The sequence below is a fragment of the Microchirus variegatus genome, assembly GCF_963457635.1.
Source record: "Microchirus variegatus genome assembly, chromosome: 14".
NCBI lineage: Eukaryota > Metazoa > Chordata > Actinopteri > Pleuronectiformes > Soleidae > Microchirus > Microchirus variegatus.
Window position 1 is genome coordinate 4,075,090 of NC_139815.1, and position 16,948 is coordinate 4,092,037.

A 16,948-nucleotide genomic window follows, 5' to 3' on the forward strand; every position below is an offset into this window, starting at 1 on the left:
CTTTTCCTACTGTCCTTTTCTTTTCTTTCCTGTCTAACTGTCCTTTCCCAGTGTCTTTTCCTCCTGTCCCTTCCTTTCCTGTCCTACTACCCTTTCCTTTCCTGTTAAAAAGCCCTTTCCTTCCCTACTATCCTTTCCTTTCCCAGTGTCTTTTCCTCCTGTCCCTTCCTTTCCTTTCCTATTTCCTTTCCTTTCCTGTCAAAATGTCCTTTCCTTTCCCACGTCTTTTCCTCCTGTCCCTTCCTTTCCTGTCCTATTTCCTTTCCTGTCAATATGTCCTTTCCTTTCCCAGTGTCTTTTCCTCCTGTCCTATCCTTTCCTGTCCTACATGTCCTTTACTTTCCTTTCCTACAATCCTTTCCTTTCCCAGTGTCTTTTCCTCCTGTCCCTTCCTTTCCTGTCCTACTACCCTTTCATTTCCTTTCCTGTAAAAATGTCCTTTCCTTTCCCACGTCTTTTCCTCCTGTCCTACATGTCCTTTGCTTTCCTTTCCTACTGTCCTTTCCTTTAATTTCTTGTCCTTTCTTGTCCTTACCTGTCCTACTGTCCTGTGTTTTTTTTTTTTCCCTTTTCTTTTCTCTAACACCTCTGAGTAGACGACTGTTTTCAGTTTTAAAACAATTCCCTCTTTATTGAAACTGAAGACGGCTGAAAAAAAGCGGGTCTTGACAAAAAAAAAAAAACTTTTTACAGAAATATGTTTTTGTTCTCTGCCGTTACTCACTCACTCACTCACTCACTCACTCACTCACTCAGACAGTCACTTTGACAGGTTACGTGCAGACTCCGACGTGAATCGGGGACAGTTTAACCTTTCGTCTTTGTCCTTGTGTAAAACCTGCCCGCACACGTCTGTAACGCACACACACGCACGCGCGCACACACACTTTGTTCTTCGCCTCAATCTCCAGTTAAATCAGGACCGTGTGCCAGGCCGCGCTCTCTTGATGCAGAGTCAGATTAATGGACCTTATCTCTTCAGTTGTTTTGGTGATGTTCCGTCTCTGCGTGGGTTTGTTTGCTCCCAGGTTCTTGTAGACGCAGCCAGATGTGGCAGACATGCACGTCCTCAGCTCACACCTGGAGGCTTTAGCAGCAGAATCGCCTGCTCTTCCTCCTTCAAACTAACAACAACAACAACCAAAAAATAAATAAAATAAGATTAGTCATGCAGGAAACCAAAAATAAGCTCTTATCGAAACCCTGGCTGTGCTGCAGTCGCTGGATGTTGGTGGAAAAACGTGCTTTGATGTAGTAAATGTGTGCCGCTGAGGTTTATTTTTGCTCTGTGTATCCAACAACTTAAGAGCCTTTAGGTTTGTCAGAGAAGCTCAGTTAGACCAGAGGAAGGCGTACAGTGTGCGTTCAAACACGTGTGGTTTATTTAGCGGCTGTGTCTAAAGCAAATTTACACACACTTCTTCTTTTTTTTGAGGCAACGTGAACGTAAATGACTGACACTGTGGCAAATAAAATTGCCATTTTAAGACGTGCTTTTAGAATTAAGTCAGTGTGTTTGATGATTTGACTTTTTTATGTTGGCTTACACAAATTCACTACACTTAATTTCTACGCTTTTATTATATGAGTTTAGTGTTTATGAGTTTACAGATAGGAGAGCGGGACCATAAGTGTTGTTTGAATAAGGTTTAAAGGGACACTGTAGTATTTATGGGTTTATATAACCCAAAATCCACTTTTTTATACATATTATGTGCTCCTGCATTGTCTAGTCGCTGTATAATAGTTTTTGTTTCATTTTAGTAGTGTTTCAATAAGTCATGTAAAATAACATGGTCGCGGGCCGCGGTTGCATAGCCACTGTTAGCAGCGAGACGCCATGTTTCTACCGGAGCCTGTAAGGACAAACGCGAGAGAACAAATCAAGCGTCTCTTTACTTGTAGCGAAAGTTCCACCTCCACTCTCTCCGCTTCGTCTGCTACGGCCGCAGTAGCTCGCCCTCTTCCTCGCCTCATGAACATCAGCTGACACGGAGAAAGACGATGAGGACGACATTTGACCAGCTGCAGATACCGTAGCGCTCAGGGAAGGGAGGGGGTGAGCAGAGGAGCAGTTCTTTGTTGTAAATTTCAGCCTCTCCTCTAGATGGCACTATAAACTACTTACTTCACCTTTAAGTTGAACAATGTAATGTATTATTTTTTGTTTTTTGTTGAATTTTATTTGATGATATTCTATAACATATATCAGCCGTAGGCTGCCTTGATTTCTAATAATCATCATCAGCCGTTGACAAACCGTTATGCGTCGACCTCTGCAGTGAACCTTGTACAAAAAAGTGAACATATTTTCACTTATAAGATGAGATAAGTGAATATTTACTCAACATTTATAGTGTAACTAAACCCACCCTAAAACCTTCCAGGTGTTAACTAGTGTATCGAGTCTAGTAGTTGTTATTTGTTGTTGATCCGTGGAAATCTGGAGTTATTCATGTTTTGATCTGCACATCTACTGCCCCCTCTGGTCACGCACCAGCTACTGCATTCAGATTTTGCCATTAGCTTTCTTGTGCTGCATTCACACCATGCGAGAATTTTCACGTCATTCCCACTGGCCTTTTTTTGTTAGTATAGCTTTGTGTTTTCTTTTAAAATCAGGTATTGGGCCTCAGAACAGGGGGTAAAGTTACCTTTTTGAAGGTATTTAGACAGAAATCTTTACCGGAAACAACTTAACAAACTCTACTTTAAAATATTAATCCTGTTATGCTGCTTTTCCATTATAAAGTTCTCGCATGACTCTGCACTACTCGACTCGGTTTTGGTATCTGGCACATTGTTTTCATTACTTTATAGTACCTTCCTCAATAGGATCTTCATCAGTGTTGGTCGTTACTTGGAAATAGTAATTAGATTACTTCTACAAGAAAGTAATCTGGTTTCTTTACTGATTACTTGTTTTGAAAATGAATTTGTTACTTTAATAATTACTTTACTTAGTTACTTATGACATATAAATCATATAAAATTGAAGAAATGAAGTGAAACGATCTTGTTTTATTAGTTTCAGTCTTTTAACTTTATGCTCATTGCATCGAGCAATAATTAAATTAAAGGCAACAGTCTCTGACTTGAAGAAACATTGTTACTTGTTACTACTTATAACCCAATAGTACACTAAAATTCACCATATAGAAACCAGGTAAATACCCAGTATTTTTGTTTCCACTTATTGGTCTGTATCCAGTAATGTCCAATAAACATATAACAAGCTTAGTAGCTCCTGGATTAAAACTCAACTGTAATTCATTGTGGGGCCGCCAGAAATGTTTCTGCGGGCCGCCATTGGCCCCCGGGCCGCACTTTGAGAACCAATGGTATAATGGAAAAGCCCCATGACTGTGTCTTAAGAGGATGAGGAAGCGACGAGGACGCTTTAATTAGCATCTTCTCGTGGCTGAAAAGCAATCAGTGTCCGAGGCGTCGTCTCCGTTTCTTGTAGCGCAAACATTTTTTTCCCCGAAAAACAATGTCATCAAACTACATCCTGGAACAACAAAGAGCGCGCGCGGGTGCTTTTAATTAAGACATACTTTTGTCCTGACTTGTGTGGTGACATGTGCTTGTGCCACCCTGTGAGTCCCTGACTCTCATTGTGTTGCCTCTCTTGCTCTGGGATGAGCCGAAACCCGCAGAGCCACTGACTCATCCTCTCAGGATGCAGAATGGCCCTTTTTTTTCTTTTTTCTTCCCCCTGCAGACTATCAGATGTCACCGCCGGGCTCCTCTGTTGTGGTCGCAGCCTCTCAGAGAGGATGAATCACATTAGTAAAAAGACATTTCTGTGCCTGCTCGGCAGCTCAGCTGGAGTCAGCCGGCGGCATTTGAGCTGTGGAAAAACCTGAAAGCTGCAGGGGAATCTTCAAACAAGCATATGGCTGCGATTTGTCGATGCACCGTGCATATATTTAGAGATGCATCAAACATGACTTTGCTTATTTTCTCCCTCTCTCTTCCCCTCTGTGTAAAAGGGATCCTACAAACCCTTGCCTGTCTCCCTAATGACATTGTGTTGTACTCGCTTCAGTGCAAATTGCTGTTAGGTATAATAAAGTCATCTGTCTCGATCTATCTTTCTTCCTCTTCTTCTTCTTTTCTCCCATGATGACTGTTGCGCATTATGTCAGGATTACTTCTTACCTTTTAAAGTCAACACGTGGTCCTGAATAAAAGGTCGCCTCAGTTATTTTTAAAATAAAGAACATGTGAACCAGAGCCCTCACGGTGTTTTAAACCGCTACAACCTGCCTACGACGTGCAGATAGTCCTATTTAGACGAGTGTATTTGACCCCACTGTTCCACAGGGAAACGGTAAAAAAGATGTATTATCTTCATGTCTTAAATATGGCAGCAGGATTTAATCTAAAGCTTTTTTTTTTTACACTTGAGATTTTCCCAAATTACCAAATTACATAATGTAAATCTGTCTTTTTTTAAGGTGATTGTATGACTTTTTTTTTACTGGTCCCTCAGTCTCACAGTGATTGATTTTGCTTTATTATGGACATGTTGGAATTACAAATGTCTCCCTCTGGTGGCAAAAACGACATCCAGCATGCTTTTATTAATGCTGTCACCCTTTATAATAATAATAATAGTCTTATATCTTTAGTGAGGACACATTATAGACTGTAATGTAGTCTATAATGTATTCTCTACCTTACATTTACACTTAGCCTAACCCTAAACTAAACCCAATTTTATCCTTAACACTAAAACCAGGTCTTGGACCTCACAAAAATAGAAATATAAGTGTACACACACACGCGCACACGTGCACGCACACACACTGCCCCGTCACAGTTAACCAGATCATCCTACATTACAGAAAATGAGAAATGCTGCAATTATTCAAGAAAAGGGAAAGAAACGGGATCAAATTTTTGCCTTTTAAGCCTTTTAGACATGGAGAAGAAAAGCTGAGCTGCCGGGCGAGATTGGCGTGTAATAGTCGATACATGTGAACGATAGGTTCAGGCGCCTAATTGTTCATCTATAAACATCAAAATGTATTAAGTGCACCAGCAGGAGGAAGGGCGACGCGTTGTAACGGCGTCTTCTCGCTCTAAACGATGATCGTTGTCTCTCAAACCTGGAAATGATGATGCTCTCTTTTGTCCGCAAACCAAAATGATTCAATTTTTAATGATTTCGTTGCGATATGAAGCACATAAACCAAAAAGTTGTTCACTTTTAAGAAGCCGAAAGTCTGAAAACACTCAAATAACAGATTTAGTAATCAGTAATTGTTTCAGTCCTAATGCACGTGATAGTTTAAAACTATGTATTTGCACTTTAATCCCTTTAAAAGGTGTCTGAAATGAAAAACTAATTAATTGTAATGGATATGTATATATGTATGTATAATGTGTGTGTATATGTATACACACATATGTATGTATATTATATATATGTATAAATATGTATTTATATATGTATATAATTTAGACGAGGGTGGTGCTTTAACGAGTGTGATTGTTGTGTTTTCAAACAGAATGATTTATTACTTGCTATGCAAACAAATCAACCTGCTGCATAAATCATCTTTAAAACATCAGTATCCATGGCAACCTCATCCGCCGATGAACAACTAGATGACCATGCATTACATAAAATAGATACAATAATCGATGACAGCTCAGTCCAATATTCACTCTCTCGATTTATTTGTTTTATCGTTTTTTTTGCTGTGTCATCATTTTGTCTTTTGTTTCCTCTTATTTTAACCTACTTTGTACTGGCTCTAATTTGTTAATGCATGGTCTCTTTCCTCTGTCTCTACCCTGGGATAAAGTTTTTCCACATCCTTTTAAAAAAAAAATAGCTTCATCCTTCCCTCTCTCTCTCTCTCCTCCCCCCCCCCCCCCCCCACACTCTGTTCCCTTCCGTATGATATCTGTGTCCTCAGGCTTGCCCAGGAGCTTGGCTGCTGGTCATGTCCTCCAAGTGAGAGAGACACAGCTTCACGGTTAATCGACACTCGGTTAATCGAGTAATCGTTGGGCGTTGTTGACGTTCTTCCAATGTTTTATACAATAATTTACCCACATTTAACCCTGTAACACCTAACCCTCAAAACGTCAGTCTTTGTTTTTCTTATTTTAACCATAAACGGGCCAGAAAATGTCATTTTCCCAGAATAACTTCCAATATCTGCCAATTATTTGCAATTTACTACATGTTAAACTTCATTCAAAATGAAGGAAAAGGACAACAGATTAACAGTATACAACTAGGGCTGTCAAAATTAACGCGTTAACGCAGGATGGCTAATTTGTGGAATTAACGCACTTTCATCGCGCTACGGGTAGACGTGCAGTTTATGAACAGGCAAGGCTGCGGGCAACTGCTTAGGGCCCCGAGCCGATAGGGGGGCTCCCAACACTCGAAGCCTAAATGCATCAGTGAGCAGCTGCATCCCCGTCCCCCTTTAACAACAAGGGTTGATTTGCAATAACATCTCGGTCGGAAACCCCCCTAAAGAGGCCCCACGTCTCCTCACGTTAACCTGTGTGAAGGTGAAGGAAAATGAAGAGGAGTTATCAATCAGGAAGTTAGAAGAGGAAGAAAAAAGAGAGGATGAAGAAAAAAGAAAGAAAGACACACAGTTGTAAGTGGCGCTGCTGGCGCAGATAATGATATAATCATAACATTAACAGTCACTGTCTAACTAACGGGGACACAGACAGCAGCTAACATTAGCGTCAGAATGCTAGCTGACGCTAACGCTAACGCTAACGCTAACTAGTAGTAGCAGTGCTTCAAAGTGCTGATGAGGAATTTCCTGCTGTGGGTTTAGTACCACAAGAAAACTATTTAACTTCTATACTTTATATTTTGTTTATAATGTGAGTTATTTACAGTGCAATGTATAGTTTTTTTTAAAGTTATATACAGCATTTTATTTTTTCTATTTATTTATATTGTCTTATAATGTGGGTTCTTTACAATGTAATGTTTATTTTTTACTAAGTTTGTATAGGTTTTTACAAGTTATTTACAGTATTTTATTGTTCTTTACATTTATATTTCCACATACTTTATTTATCTCTCCGTTCCTACAACAATATAAAGAGAAAATTAGAATTTTTTTGGCATATTTACGAATGGTAATTAATCGTGATTAATCCACAGCTACCCTGTGATTAATCTGATTAAAAATGTTAATCTTTTGACAGCCCTATATAAAACGTCACATGATACAAACATAAAGTACCGTAATAACCACACGTTGGCTTTTTAACAAGCAACTTCTCAGCTTTTACAGAAACCTGATGCCAAATTTAATAATAGAGTAATTCCTTCATTGATTAATCGAGTAACCGACAATGTACTGCAGGATTTACTTGACGTGGTGATTAAAAAAACAAAAAACAAAAAAAAAACAGCAGCAAATCTGTTTTACCGCTGCTCTGACATGCGATTCATTAACCCTCACAATCCTGTAATCCCTGTGGGACTCTTCACATCTTTGCCGTCTGTGTTTGTTCATTAACAAGCATGTGCTTCCTCTCTCTGTCTCTGTGTATTTATGTTGTCATTGAACATCAAACATGCACTGTATGTGTCATTTTCCAGTGTGATTCCACAGCTGTCGCACCTGTGGTCGTATTTTCTGTTGGTTATTTTCATCATCAATTAATCTGTGGATTATTTTTTATAGATTAATCAAATAATTGTTTGGTCCCTAAAATGTGTGTAATTAACTATATAAAGTAAACACTTATACAAAGACATGTATGGACAGTATATCCAGTGTATGTCAGTAAACTCATCTTAATCTCACACACTGGACCTTTAAATATGACATCTTTTTGGGTTTGTCATTTTCATGTAAGCCGATTCAGTTTGTGGTAGCTCAGGGTTTAACTCCAGGGACTTTACAGTCAGTCTTTCCATGTCGGTGCGTAGAACACTTGACGGTCTTATCCCTCATCACACTGTTTTTTTTTTTCACCCTGACCACTGCCTCACACCACATGACCAGCACATGATGTGAGAATGGCCACGGCTCAGGCATTAGTTCAGACAAAAAACGTGGTGGGAAAAATAGAGATAAGGGGATAAAGACAAGCTTGTTGCCATGGCGAAACTTGAGGGTGGTACTCCTGGTCTGGAAAAACATGAAAATCACATTAATGTGTAGAAAGATAGCGGCAAATGTGTTTAGAAACATTTGACTAATTATCGAGATCAGCGTTTTTCAAACTTTACACAGGAGGCAGATTTATTCCCAATAAGATAATTTGCGCAAACGCGATATTGCCCTAGTTCCTGGACTTGAAGGGCTCTATAGTGCCCCCTAAAGTGGAAACGGAGGCAAAGTCGAGTTTCCCAAAAGTTGGTGGGAAGATGCTATAGACCAAGACGAACAAAAAAGTCGATCGTAACCGTGGCCTCATCTGGACACCCAAATTTGTACTAGACACATCAAAGGTGAAAATCTCGCGGATTAAAGTGGTGTGGCCACGACAACCATCTGTGTTTTGGCGAATCTCTACTAGTCACCAGGAAACAGGATGTGCCCTATAAATTCGGCATACGTTGAGTTCCACCGAATTTCCCGAAACCGTTACCAAGACGAACAAAAAATTTGACCGTAACCGTAGCCTCAACTCAACAGGAAGTCGGCCATTTTGAATTTTGGCGATTTGCGCCCCACGTAAACAAGATTATTTTTTTGTTTATCTGTTTCATTGCACTCCTCTCAAAATTCCTCAGCTCCACTCCGATCACATACCCTGATGTTTATACAGTAGAACAGTATTTCTGATTTTCCTCTAAGTACCACCAGAGGAAACGTGCGTACCACTGGTGGAACACGTGCCACAGTTTGAGAACCATGGATGTAGGATTTATTAAAATCTCCCTGAATCACAGTTGACATTTTCCCTGATGTGATGAAAGTTTAATGTTTTTATAATGGCCATGAGTTTTTAAATCAGGGATTTGTTCAAAACAAAAATATTGGTTATTATTGCATTGAAAACTGTTGACGCGTGCATTTGTTCAAGATATTCTCCTTGAACTGTGAAAAGCGTCGGGCTTTTTCTAAAGACTTCCAGACTGGATGTGAGGAATCACAGTTTTATACGTCATCCTGCACAGAGCAGACAGAGTCCTTGGCATCGTTGTTGTTCTCTGAAATCTAAAAACTTAGATTGTTGTTGTTGCACATTCAAAACACACTTTATTGAAGACTGTGGTAGATATTTTTTATTAAATTGGATTGGGATTGTTTTCCCCTCCTCTTCTTTATTTTGACACTCACCTTTTCCCCCACTTCCTGTTCCTGGCAACTGACCACACCCACTTTCTGTCCCTGTTGTTTTCACCTAGTCAACCTATATAGTCCAGCGACCACCACATGTCCTTGCCACTTTGTCTTCATTACACTTGCGTGCTTCACTCTCTCTCTTGAGTCTTTCATAGTGTTTGTCTGTTTATCTGCAGCCCAGTTTTTATTTTTGGATCTTTTTTTTTTTGCCTTGTCCAAGCGTTGCTTGCCTTGGGTGATGCCCCTTTGTGCGTTGACCCACCTGCGAGCTTGACACTTGCTTTTATTGATCGCAAAAAAAAGATTTTAAAAGATACGTCATAAAATATTCACCTGCTTGACTCTATGGGCATGTTAAGAATACATTAAATGTTTTTTTCCTCAATGTCTGTAAACTAGACTCTCCCCACCAAAGTCCATGAGAAAATAACTCAACATTTTTACATGAAGGCAGACAGGAGTCGTCAAACATGTTATCTTGTGATTTTGGTAACGGAAAAACTTGACATAAACTCAGCAGCTCTTGTGTTCTTGCAAGACAAAATGTGATGATTTTCTATGTGAACTTAAAGGTGAAGTAAGTAGTTTATAGTGCCATCTAGAGGAGAGGCTGAAATTTACAACAACGAACTGCTCCTGTGCTCACCCCCTCCCTTCCCTGAGCGCTACGGTATCCGCAGCTGGTCAAATGTCGTCCTCGTCGTCTTTCTCCGTGTCAGCAGATGAGGTTCGTGAGGGCGAGCTACCGCAGCCGTAGCAGACGAAGCGGAGAGAGTGGAGGCGGGACTTCCGCTACAAGTAAAGAGACGCTTGATTTGTTCTCTCGCGTTTGTCCTTACAGGCTCCGGTAGAAACATGGCGTCTCGCTGCTAACAGTGGCTATGCAACCGCGGCCCGCGACCATGTTATTTTACATGACTTTTTGAAACACTACGAAAATGAAACAAAAACTATTATACAGCGACTAGACAATGCAGGAGCACAAAATATGTATAAAAAAGTGGATTTTGGGTTATATAAACCCATAAATACTACACATTGTCCCTTTAAGTACAGGAGAGCAATAGTGATGGGATCGGCAGTTCATTTGAGTGTACTGAATCACTAGAATCCGTTCATTAAAATGATTTGTTCAAAAGATTCGTTCACCGAATCGTTCAGTGCTTAGCAGGAGCCCAGTGCCCAGCTACGTGACTCACCTCCTCCCTGAGTGCAGTACGTTTCGCGCCGCGGGTCATTGAGTGAGTGACAGCGCTAACGAGATTCACGTCCTCAGCTCCAGTTCACTGTGTCAGTTCGATCGCGAATCATGAGTCAGTGACTGACAGCGCGAACGAATCACAGCAGCACAGCAGACACAGTTCTTCTTACTAGTCACTCCCTCCCTGCTCGGCGCACTTTGGCTGGCGTCGTTTGCCGAAGATTCACGAGTGAGTGACGGCGTCTGCGAACGACTTCACGAGTTATTCACAGAACGCGCCAGTTGCACTCCCGGGCCGCCACGATCGCTGCTGAGCTCAACTGAACTAAGAAAGGAACGAATCAGTTCATGAAGTGATCCCAGTCAGTTCGTTCACTCAAATGATTCGTACATTCGAACGAATCATTCATTACCGACACAACACTAGAGAGCAAGTGGTGTCCAAACTTCAGTTCCTATCTGAAAAAAAGTCTGTCTAACGCTCTGTGGCAGACACAATGGCAGCAACGTGATCTGCCTTTTTCCCTCCTGATGCATTAGAATGAGTTGAGTGGAGACTTGATATGTTTTATTATGTTTAAGGTTGTGCATTTTGTCCTTGTGCAGCTAAAGCACAGAGGTCGCTATGTGCGCGGCCTTCAATAATGGGACCTATACATGTGTGCTGCATGCAAATGTATGGAAATTATAATAATTGCTTGTTCTCCGAGGGATAGAGTTGTGCAGTTTCTTAAATCTCTATTAACCTTTCCACTATCTAATGTCAATCTTTCTTCTCTTCTCTTGTGCTCGTTCCGTTCTTTTCATATTGCAGTGCAGTGATTTCTAGTTTGATAACACACAGATTTTTCTTTAAATCTCACCGGGGAGCAGGGACAACTTCTCTTTGAAGCCATTTGAAAAAAAAGGATAATATGTTGGAATGAGCTGGAGTCTTATCATCTTTTCTTGTCTCTCTTTCTCTCTGTCTCCTGCTGTTCCCGCAGAGACCTTTGAGGTTCTGATGTGGCAGGCGGAGAATCACACCAACGCCGTCCTTCAGGGCTTGCACCGCAGCGTGGCTGATCAGACCGCGGGCCCCGTGCGGGAGCTCTTCACTGACATCAGCCTCTTCCTGCTGGGATCTGAGCTCAGCGTGGATGAGTTGGTGCAGCGATTCTTTGACGCCCTCTTCCCGCTTGTCTATAATCACCTCGCCAACCCGGCGCTCGGCGAGCTATCGCCGGGTTACGCTGAGTGCGTGAGATCATCGAGGCGCGACGTGAGGCCGTTTGGGGCGGCGCCGGGCGTCCTGGCTGATCAGATCGCTCGCTCTGGCGTCTCCGGGAAGCTCCTCCTTCAGGCGCTGCACCTCGGCATCGAGGTCATCAACACTACTGACCACCTGCAGCTGAGCCGCGAGTGCAGACGGGCCCTGCTCAAGATGCACTACTGTCCTCACTGCCAGGTGCTGCATGTGATGAACGTTGTGCTGTGATTCCTCCTCGTTGTTGTTGTTAAGAATCATGGACTGACAAAGTCATTGTGTTTGACAGGGTTTAACTGAGTCCAAGCCCTGCATGGGCTACTGCCTGAACGTGATGCGCGGCTGCTTGGCCAGCCTGGCCGAGATCGACGTCCACTGGAGGGAGTTTGTGGGCTCTCTGGAGGGTCTGTCCGCACGCATGCAGGGGCCACAGGATCTGGAGCTCGTGCTTCTGGGAGTTCACGCGCTGATTCGTGATGCTGTTGGACACGCACAGAAAAATGGACCCCGCCTCTTAGCGCAGGTCAGTTGAGATAATAGTCCATATGTATATAAAAAAATGGACATACGAACTTCCATTTTTATGCCTCAAGAGCTGGATTTGGCACCGTTATCCACCGTTAAGATACTAGCTGTCGGTCACACCAGTGTCCAATCATGCACTAGAATTTCTTTTTTGTTTTCCATTAAAAGTCACACTTATATTCATCAAAAGAGTTGCAAAATGAATAGAAAATATAGTCAAGACATTGATTAGAAGATTAGAAATAATGATTTTTATTCAAAATAATAATTTTGCCCTTGCCACTTTGCTTTCGTCAAAGAACCAGCAAAAGCGTTTTCAGCTGTGCTAACATCATTGCACAAGGGTTTTCAAGAGTATTCTAATCATCCAATAGCCTTCTAACAAACACAATGTACCATTAGAACAATGGAAATGGGCCTCTATACACCTATGTACATATTCCATTAAAAACCAGAAGTTTGCAGCTAGAATAGTCGTTTACCACATTAACAATGTAGAGAGTGTATTTCTGATTCATTTAATGTTATATTCATTGAAAAAAAGTGATATTCCTTCAAAAAATAGGGCATTTCTAAGTGACCCTAAATGTTTGAACATTAGTATATGTGTCATGCTTTATCCTCTATTTTCATCTAAACTCGACTAAAATTTACCAAACGAACACTATGCTCTATTGAAGACTGAATTAAAACATTAACTTATCATATAAATGTTTACTGAGGCTCATTTCCCCGTAGAATGGAAGTCATTCCATTCAAACAAGTGGAGTTAGTTATATTCTTTCTTCCAGTTTGGCCGCATGCAGCAAACTAGTCTACTTTTGTATAATATACAAAAGTAGACTAGTTTGTTGCATGAGGCCAAACAGCGGATCTATGTGAGGCATAGATCATATATTATATGATCTATGCCTCATATAGATCCGCAGTAAATTGGGGGTAAATAGTCGGAAAAAAATAAAGTTTAAAGCATTTCAGTCAAGTCTGTGATAGATTTTTCTTTTTTTCACTATGAAATTACACTTTTAGTAACGTGTCAGAGAGATATATGGTGTGGAGATAGACCATAAATTGCTTCAAAATTGCACAAACCACTGTCAACAGAACAAGGCAATAAAAAACTCTTCATTAAGACTTCCATGTGGGCAGGAACCAGACCGAGGAGGAGAATAGGAGTGTCAACAGCTTAATCCTGAGGCTCAGACACTGACCCAAACTAACCCAAACTGTGTCATCGCCATCCATAAAAGACAGAGCATGACATCTTTATTTTCACTTGTAACAATCTGTCTTTGTTGATCTTATATTTTTTCTTTTACGTCTCCTCTATGCAAACCAACCGTGTCTAACCGAGTATGTGAAAGTGTGGTGGAAAAAATGAACAAATACAAATCCAGGGGGAAGACGTGCATTTACTTTGTCTGATGATCAGTCTCCAAAAAAAGCGAGCGGGAAGAATTATTGTTCTTAAAACCGATATAGAGAGAATAAACTCATCCACTCTTCATTGAAATGAAAACAGTCACATTTAAAGATCTGGTTGATGTCAAACCTGCCTAAATTTACCAACTATTACCTAGCAAAAGTTGTTTCAAATTGAAGAAAAACTTTCTGACAATTAGTGAGACCAAACTCAATATATCACTGTTTAGGTATTGATTGATTCTTGTCTTTCGTTTAAATTGTTGAAACATTCATTCATTCACATTTTTTGTGTGCAACAAATGGATTTGTCCCTGAACTCCACTGTCAGCGCTGCCCTAACTGAGACACCACAGCTCCATCTAGTGGCCACTCGGTGTGACTGCTCCACTTGAGATGCTGCACATGCAGTGCATTCGCAAAGTGGGGATGATAAGCATGGCTGCACTAATGGCCCCGGTGTAAACACCAGTCCTTCCCTCAGCTAAAAATGAGGCCACTTTGTCATGCACCAGCACAGTTCGAGAAGATTTGCAGAAGTCTGAAATTGCACGTTTTGACTCCCGTTGTGTTTGGACCTAAATATTGTCTGTCTCTGTGGGTAATAGGTGCACAGAGTGTGTGGCCCACCAAGCAGGAAGTCAACACAGTCAGTGAGCATCCAGCACAGCAGCAGCAGCAGAGAATCCCTGCCTCTCAAAGCTCCTGTTAAAGTGTTTGGAGACTCGCTCGCTGTCAAGAGAAGGTAAGTTTGTGAAAGATGAGTCAAATATGTGTCCTTTTTGAATTCATTTCACTCGATCTCGCTGAAGTAGAAGTAATTATCTCTGTGGGTTCTTTTTCAGGGACCTCCTGAAAACTCTGCGTCACTATCGCACTTACTACGGTGGCCTGGCAGATCAGCTGTGTGTGAGCGAGCTGGTCTCTGGTGACGGGCTCTGCTGGAACGGAACGGACATCGTGAAAAGGTTAGTTTCAGATAAGTTAAAGGTACCTTATGTAAGAAATGTATGGTATCAAGTCGGGGTGGGGATCACATTTCCCCATGCTGCTAATACTAACCAGGACTATGGCGCTGACGTGTTTCCAGAAGAATCAGAATGAAGCAAACCGATAGCTTTGTGTTGCATTTTCTGAAAACGTCATTAAGGATTTATGAGTTTTTAACTTGCCGATTAAAAATGGAGGAAGACAAATTTCGTTCAAAACCAATATGAAGATGTAGCCTGAAAGAAGAATTATGGGTAGATCTTTGAGCTTTATCGACACATCTTGTCCCTGCAGACACTCTGTTAATGGATGGATGGTAAATGGTTGTGTGTGTGGTTTTGCATTTGTGTGAGGCTGTGAGTGTTCATTGGATAGATGGATGGAAAGATGGATAAATAGATAGATAGATAGATAGATAGATAGATAGATAGATAGATAGATAGATAGATAGATAGATAGATAGATTACTTTAAGCTAACTGATAGATAGATAGATAGATAGATAGATAGATAGATAGATAGATAGATAGATAGATAGATAGATAGATAACTTGGGGTCGTACCTATGTTCCCCGGGTCCTATGTTCCCCGTTTTTCCCAAAAAAGGTCCACTTTGTGTGTGACAGGGGAACATAGGACCCTTTTTTTGAAAAAGTGTAGGGTTAGGATTAGGGTTAGAGAAAGGGTCCTATGTTCCCTGGTCACATTCAAAGCGGGGAACATAGGACCCGGGGAACATGGGACCCGGGGAACATGGGACCCGGGGAACATGGGACCCGGGGAACATGGGACCCGGGGAACATGGGACCCGGGGAACATGGGACCCGGGGAACATAGGTACGGTCCCGGTTAGGATTAGGGTTAGAGAAAGGGTCCTATGTTCCCCGGTCACATACAAAGCGGGGAACATAGGACCCGGGGAACATAGATACGGTCCCGATAACTTAAGCCAACTGATAGATAACTTTAAGCTAATTGATAGATTAGATAGAAAGATACCTTTAATCTAACTGATAGATAGATAGATAGATAGATAGATAGATAGATAGATAGATAGATAGATAGATAGATAGTTAACTTAGGTAGATAGGTATGTAGGTCAGTGGACCGATTGAAAGTGGATTATATTGCATTACAAGTCATTTAGCAGACACTTTTATCCAATGCGACTTACATTAGAATAGATAGAAGTGGATAGATGAGAGCTGGGCGATGGAAAAATATTTTAGTTCGAGTTATTATCACCTGCACTCGCTGTCTTTCTTGCGAATCCTTCACTTGAAGCTCCAGCCACAATGTGTCAGGATCACACTGTGTGGCTGTTTGTACTCCATCTGACCCCAGTCCAACACGCACACACACACACACACACACACACACACACACACACACACACACACACACACACACACACACACACACACACACACACACACACACACGCTTCACACATATATACTGCCCTGACGGAGGACCACCTGACACCAATGCAGCATTAATCTATTAGCTGTTCGTGCCCACAGCCATAGATCTCTGATATGAACGGTGGTAAAGTGGAGCGGACAAACGCTCTTCTTTCATAGTAGCCGTCAGTGGCCTTGTCTCCATTACATCACAGCACTGGATCTCGCCTGTGCTGTCATCAGTCAAGGACCTCCTCATACATCCTCTGTTTGTGGCTGTTCCTCTCTTAACTGTCATCGGCTGTCAGCGCCGCAGCAACGGCAGGTGAGCCCATATTTCAAAAAGCGCGTTGAGGTTGGAGTTGCCTGTTCGGGTTAGACAGTGCATTGTGAAGGATGACAGCCTTGCAGAGAATGTTTTTATTTTTTTTCCCCCACAGCCACTGTGTGTAGGTAAGAAAAAAAAGAGAGAGAGAGAGGGCTGAAGGAGAAGGAAGGTCTTTCACAGGCGTCTTAGCAACCGCAGGGATTCACAGACGCGAGGAAAAATGTGTGGCTGGGTTTCTCGCTCATCACAAATGACATTACTATGGAGACGAGGCCAGCGAGGTTAACTTTCATTCTGGCGTTAACAATTTACTCTTTTCATCTTTTGTTATTCCCCAACATAACACCTCAATTTTCTTTGATAAAAGAAGCAGTTATCGCTGTGAACAGAAATGTTCCTCGTATGCCGGAGAAAGAGGCTGACCAGCCGGGCTGCAGGCTGTCCATCATCTCGGCCCGCAGCCTCTGGGAAATGTTTATGGTCCTCTGGCTGCTCTTAGCTCTTTAATCATCCCTCCACTATTTCCTCATTC

General features: G+C 41.7%; 1 protein-coding gene across 1 annotated transcript in view; it reads left to right on the forward strand.

Moving 5' to 3' along the window:
- The window catches only part of gpc5a (glypican 5a), a gene marked incomplete at both ends in the record, with an annotated part of 180,721 nt that overhangs the window by 30,144 nt on the left and 133,629 nt on the right, over positions 1-16,948 (forward strand). The window contains 4 exons of the mRNA XM_083900499.1: positions 11,490-11,950; positions 12,039-12,272; positions 14,305-14,441; positions 14,542-14,664. Coding sequence (XP_083756625.1) covers positions 11,490-11,950; positions 12,039-12,272; positions 14,305-14,441; positions 14,542-14,664 — 955 coding nt within the window. The remainder of the gene's footprint in view (positions 1-11,489; positions 11,951-12,038; positions 12,273-14,304; positions 14,442-14,541; positions 14,665-16,948) is intronic.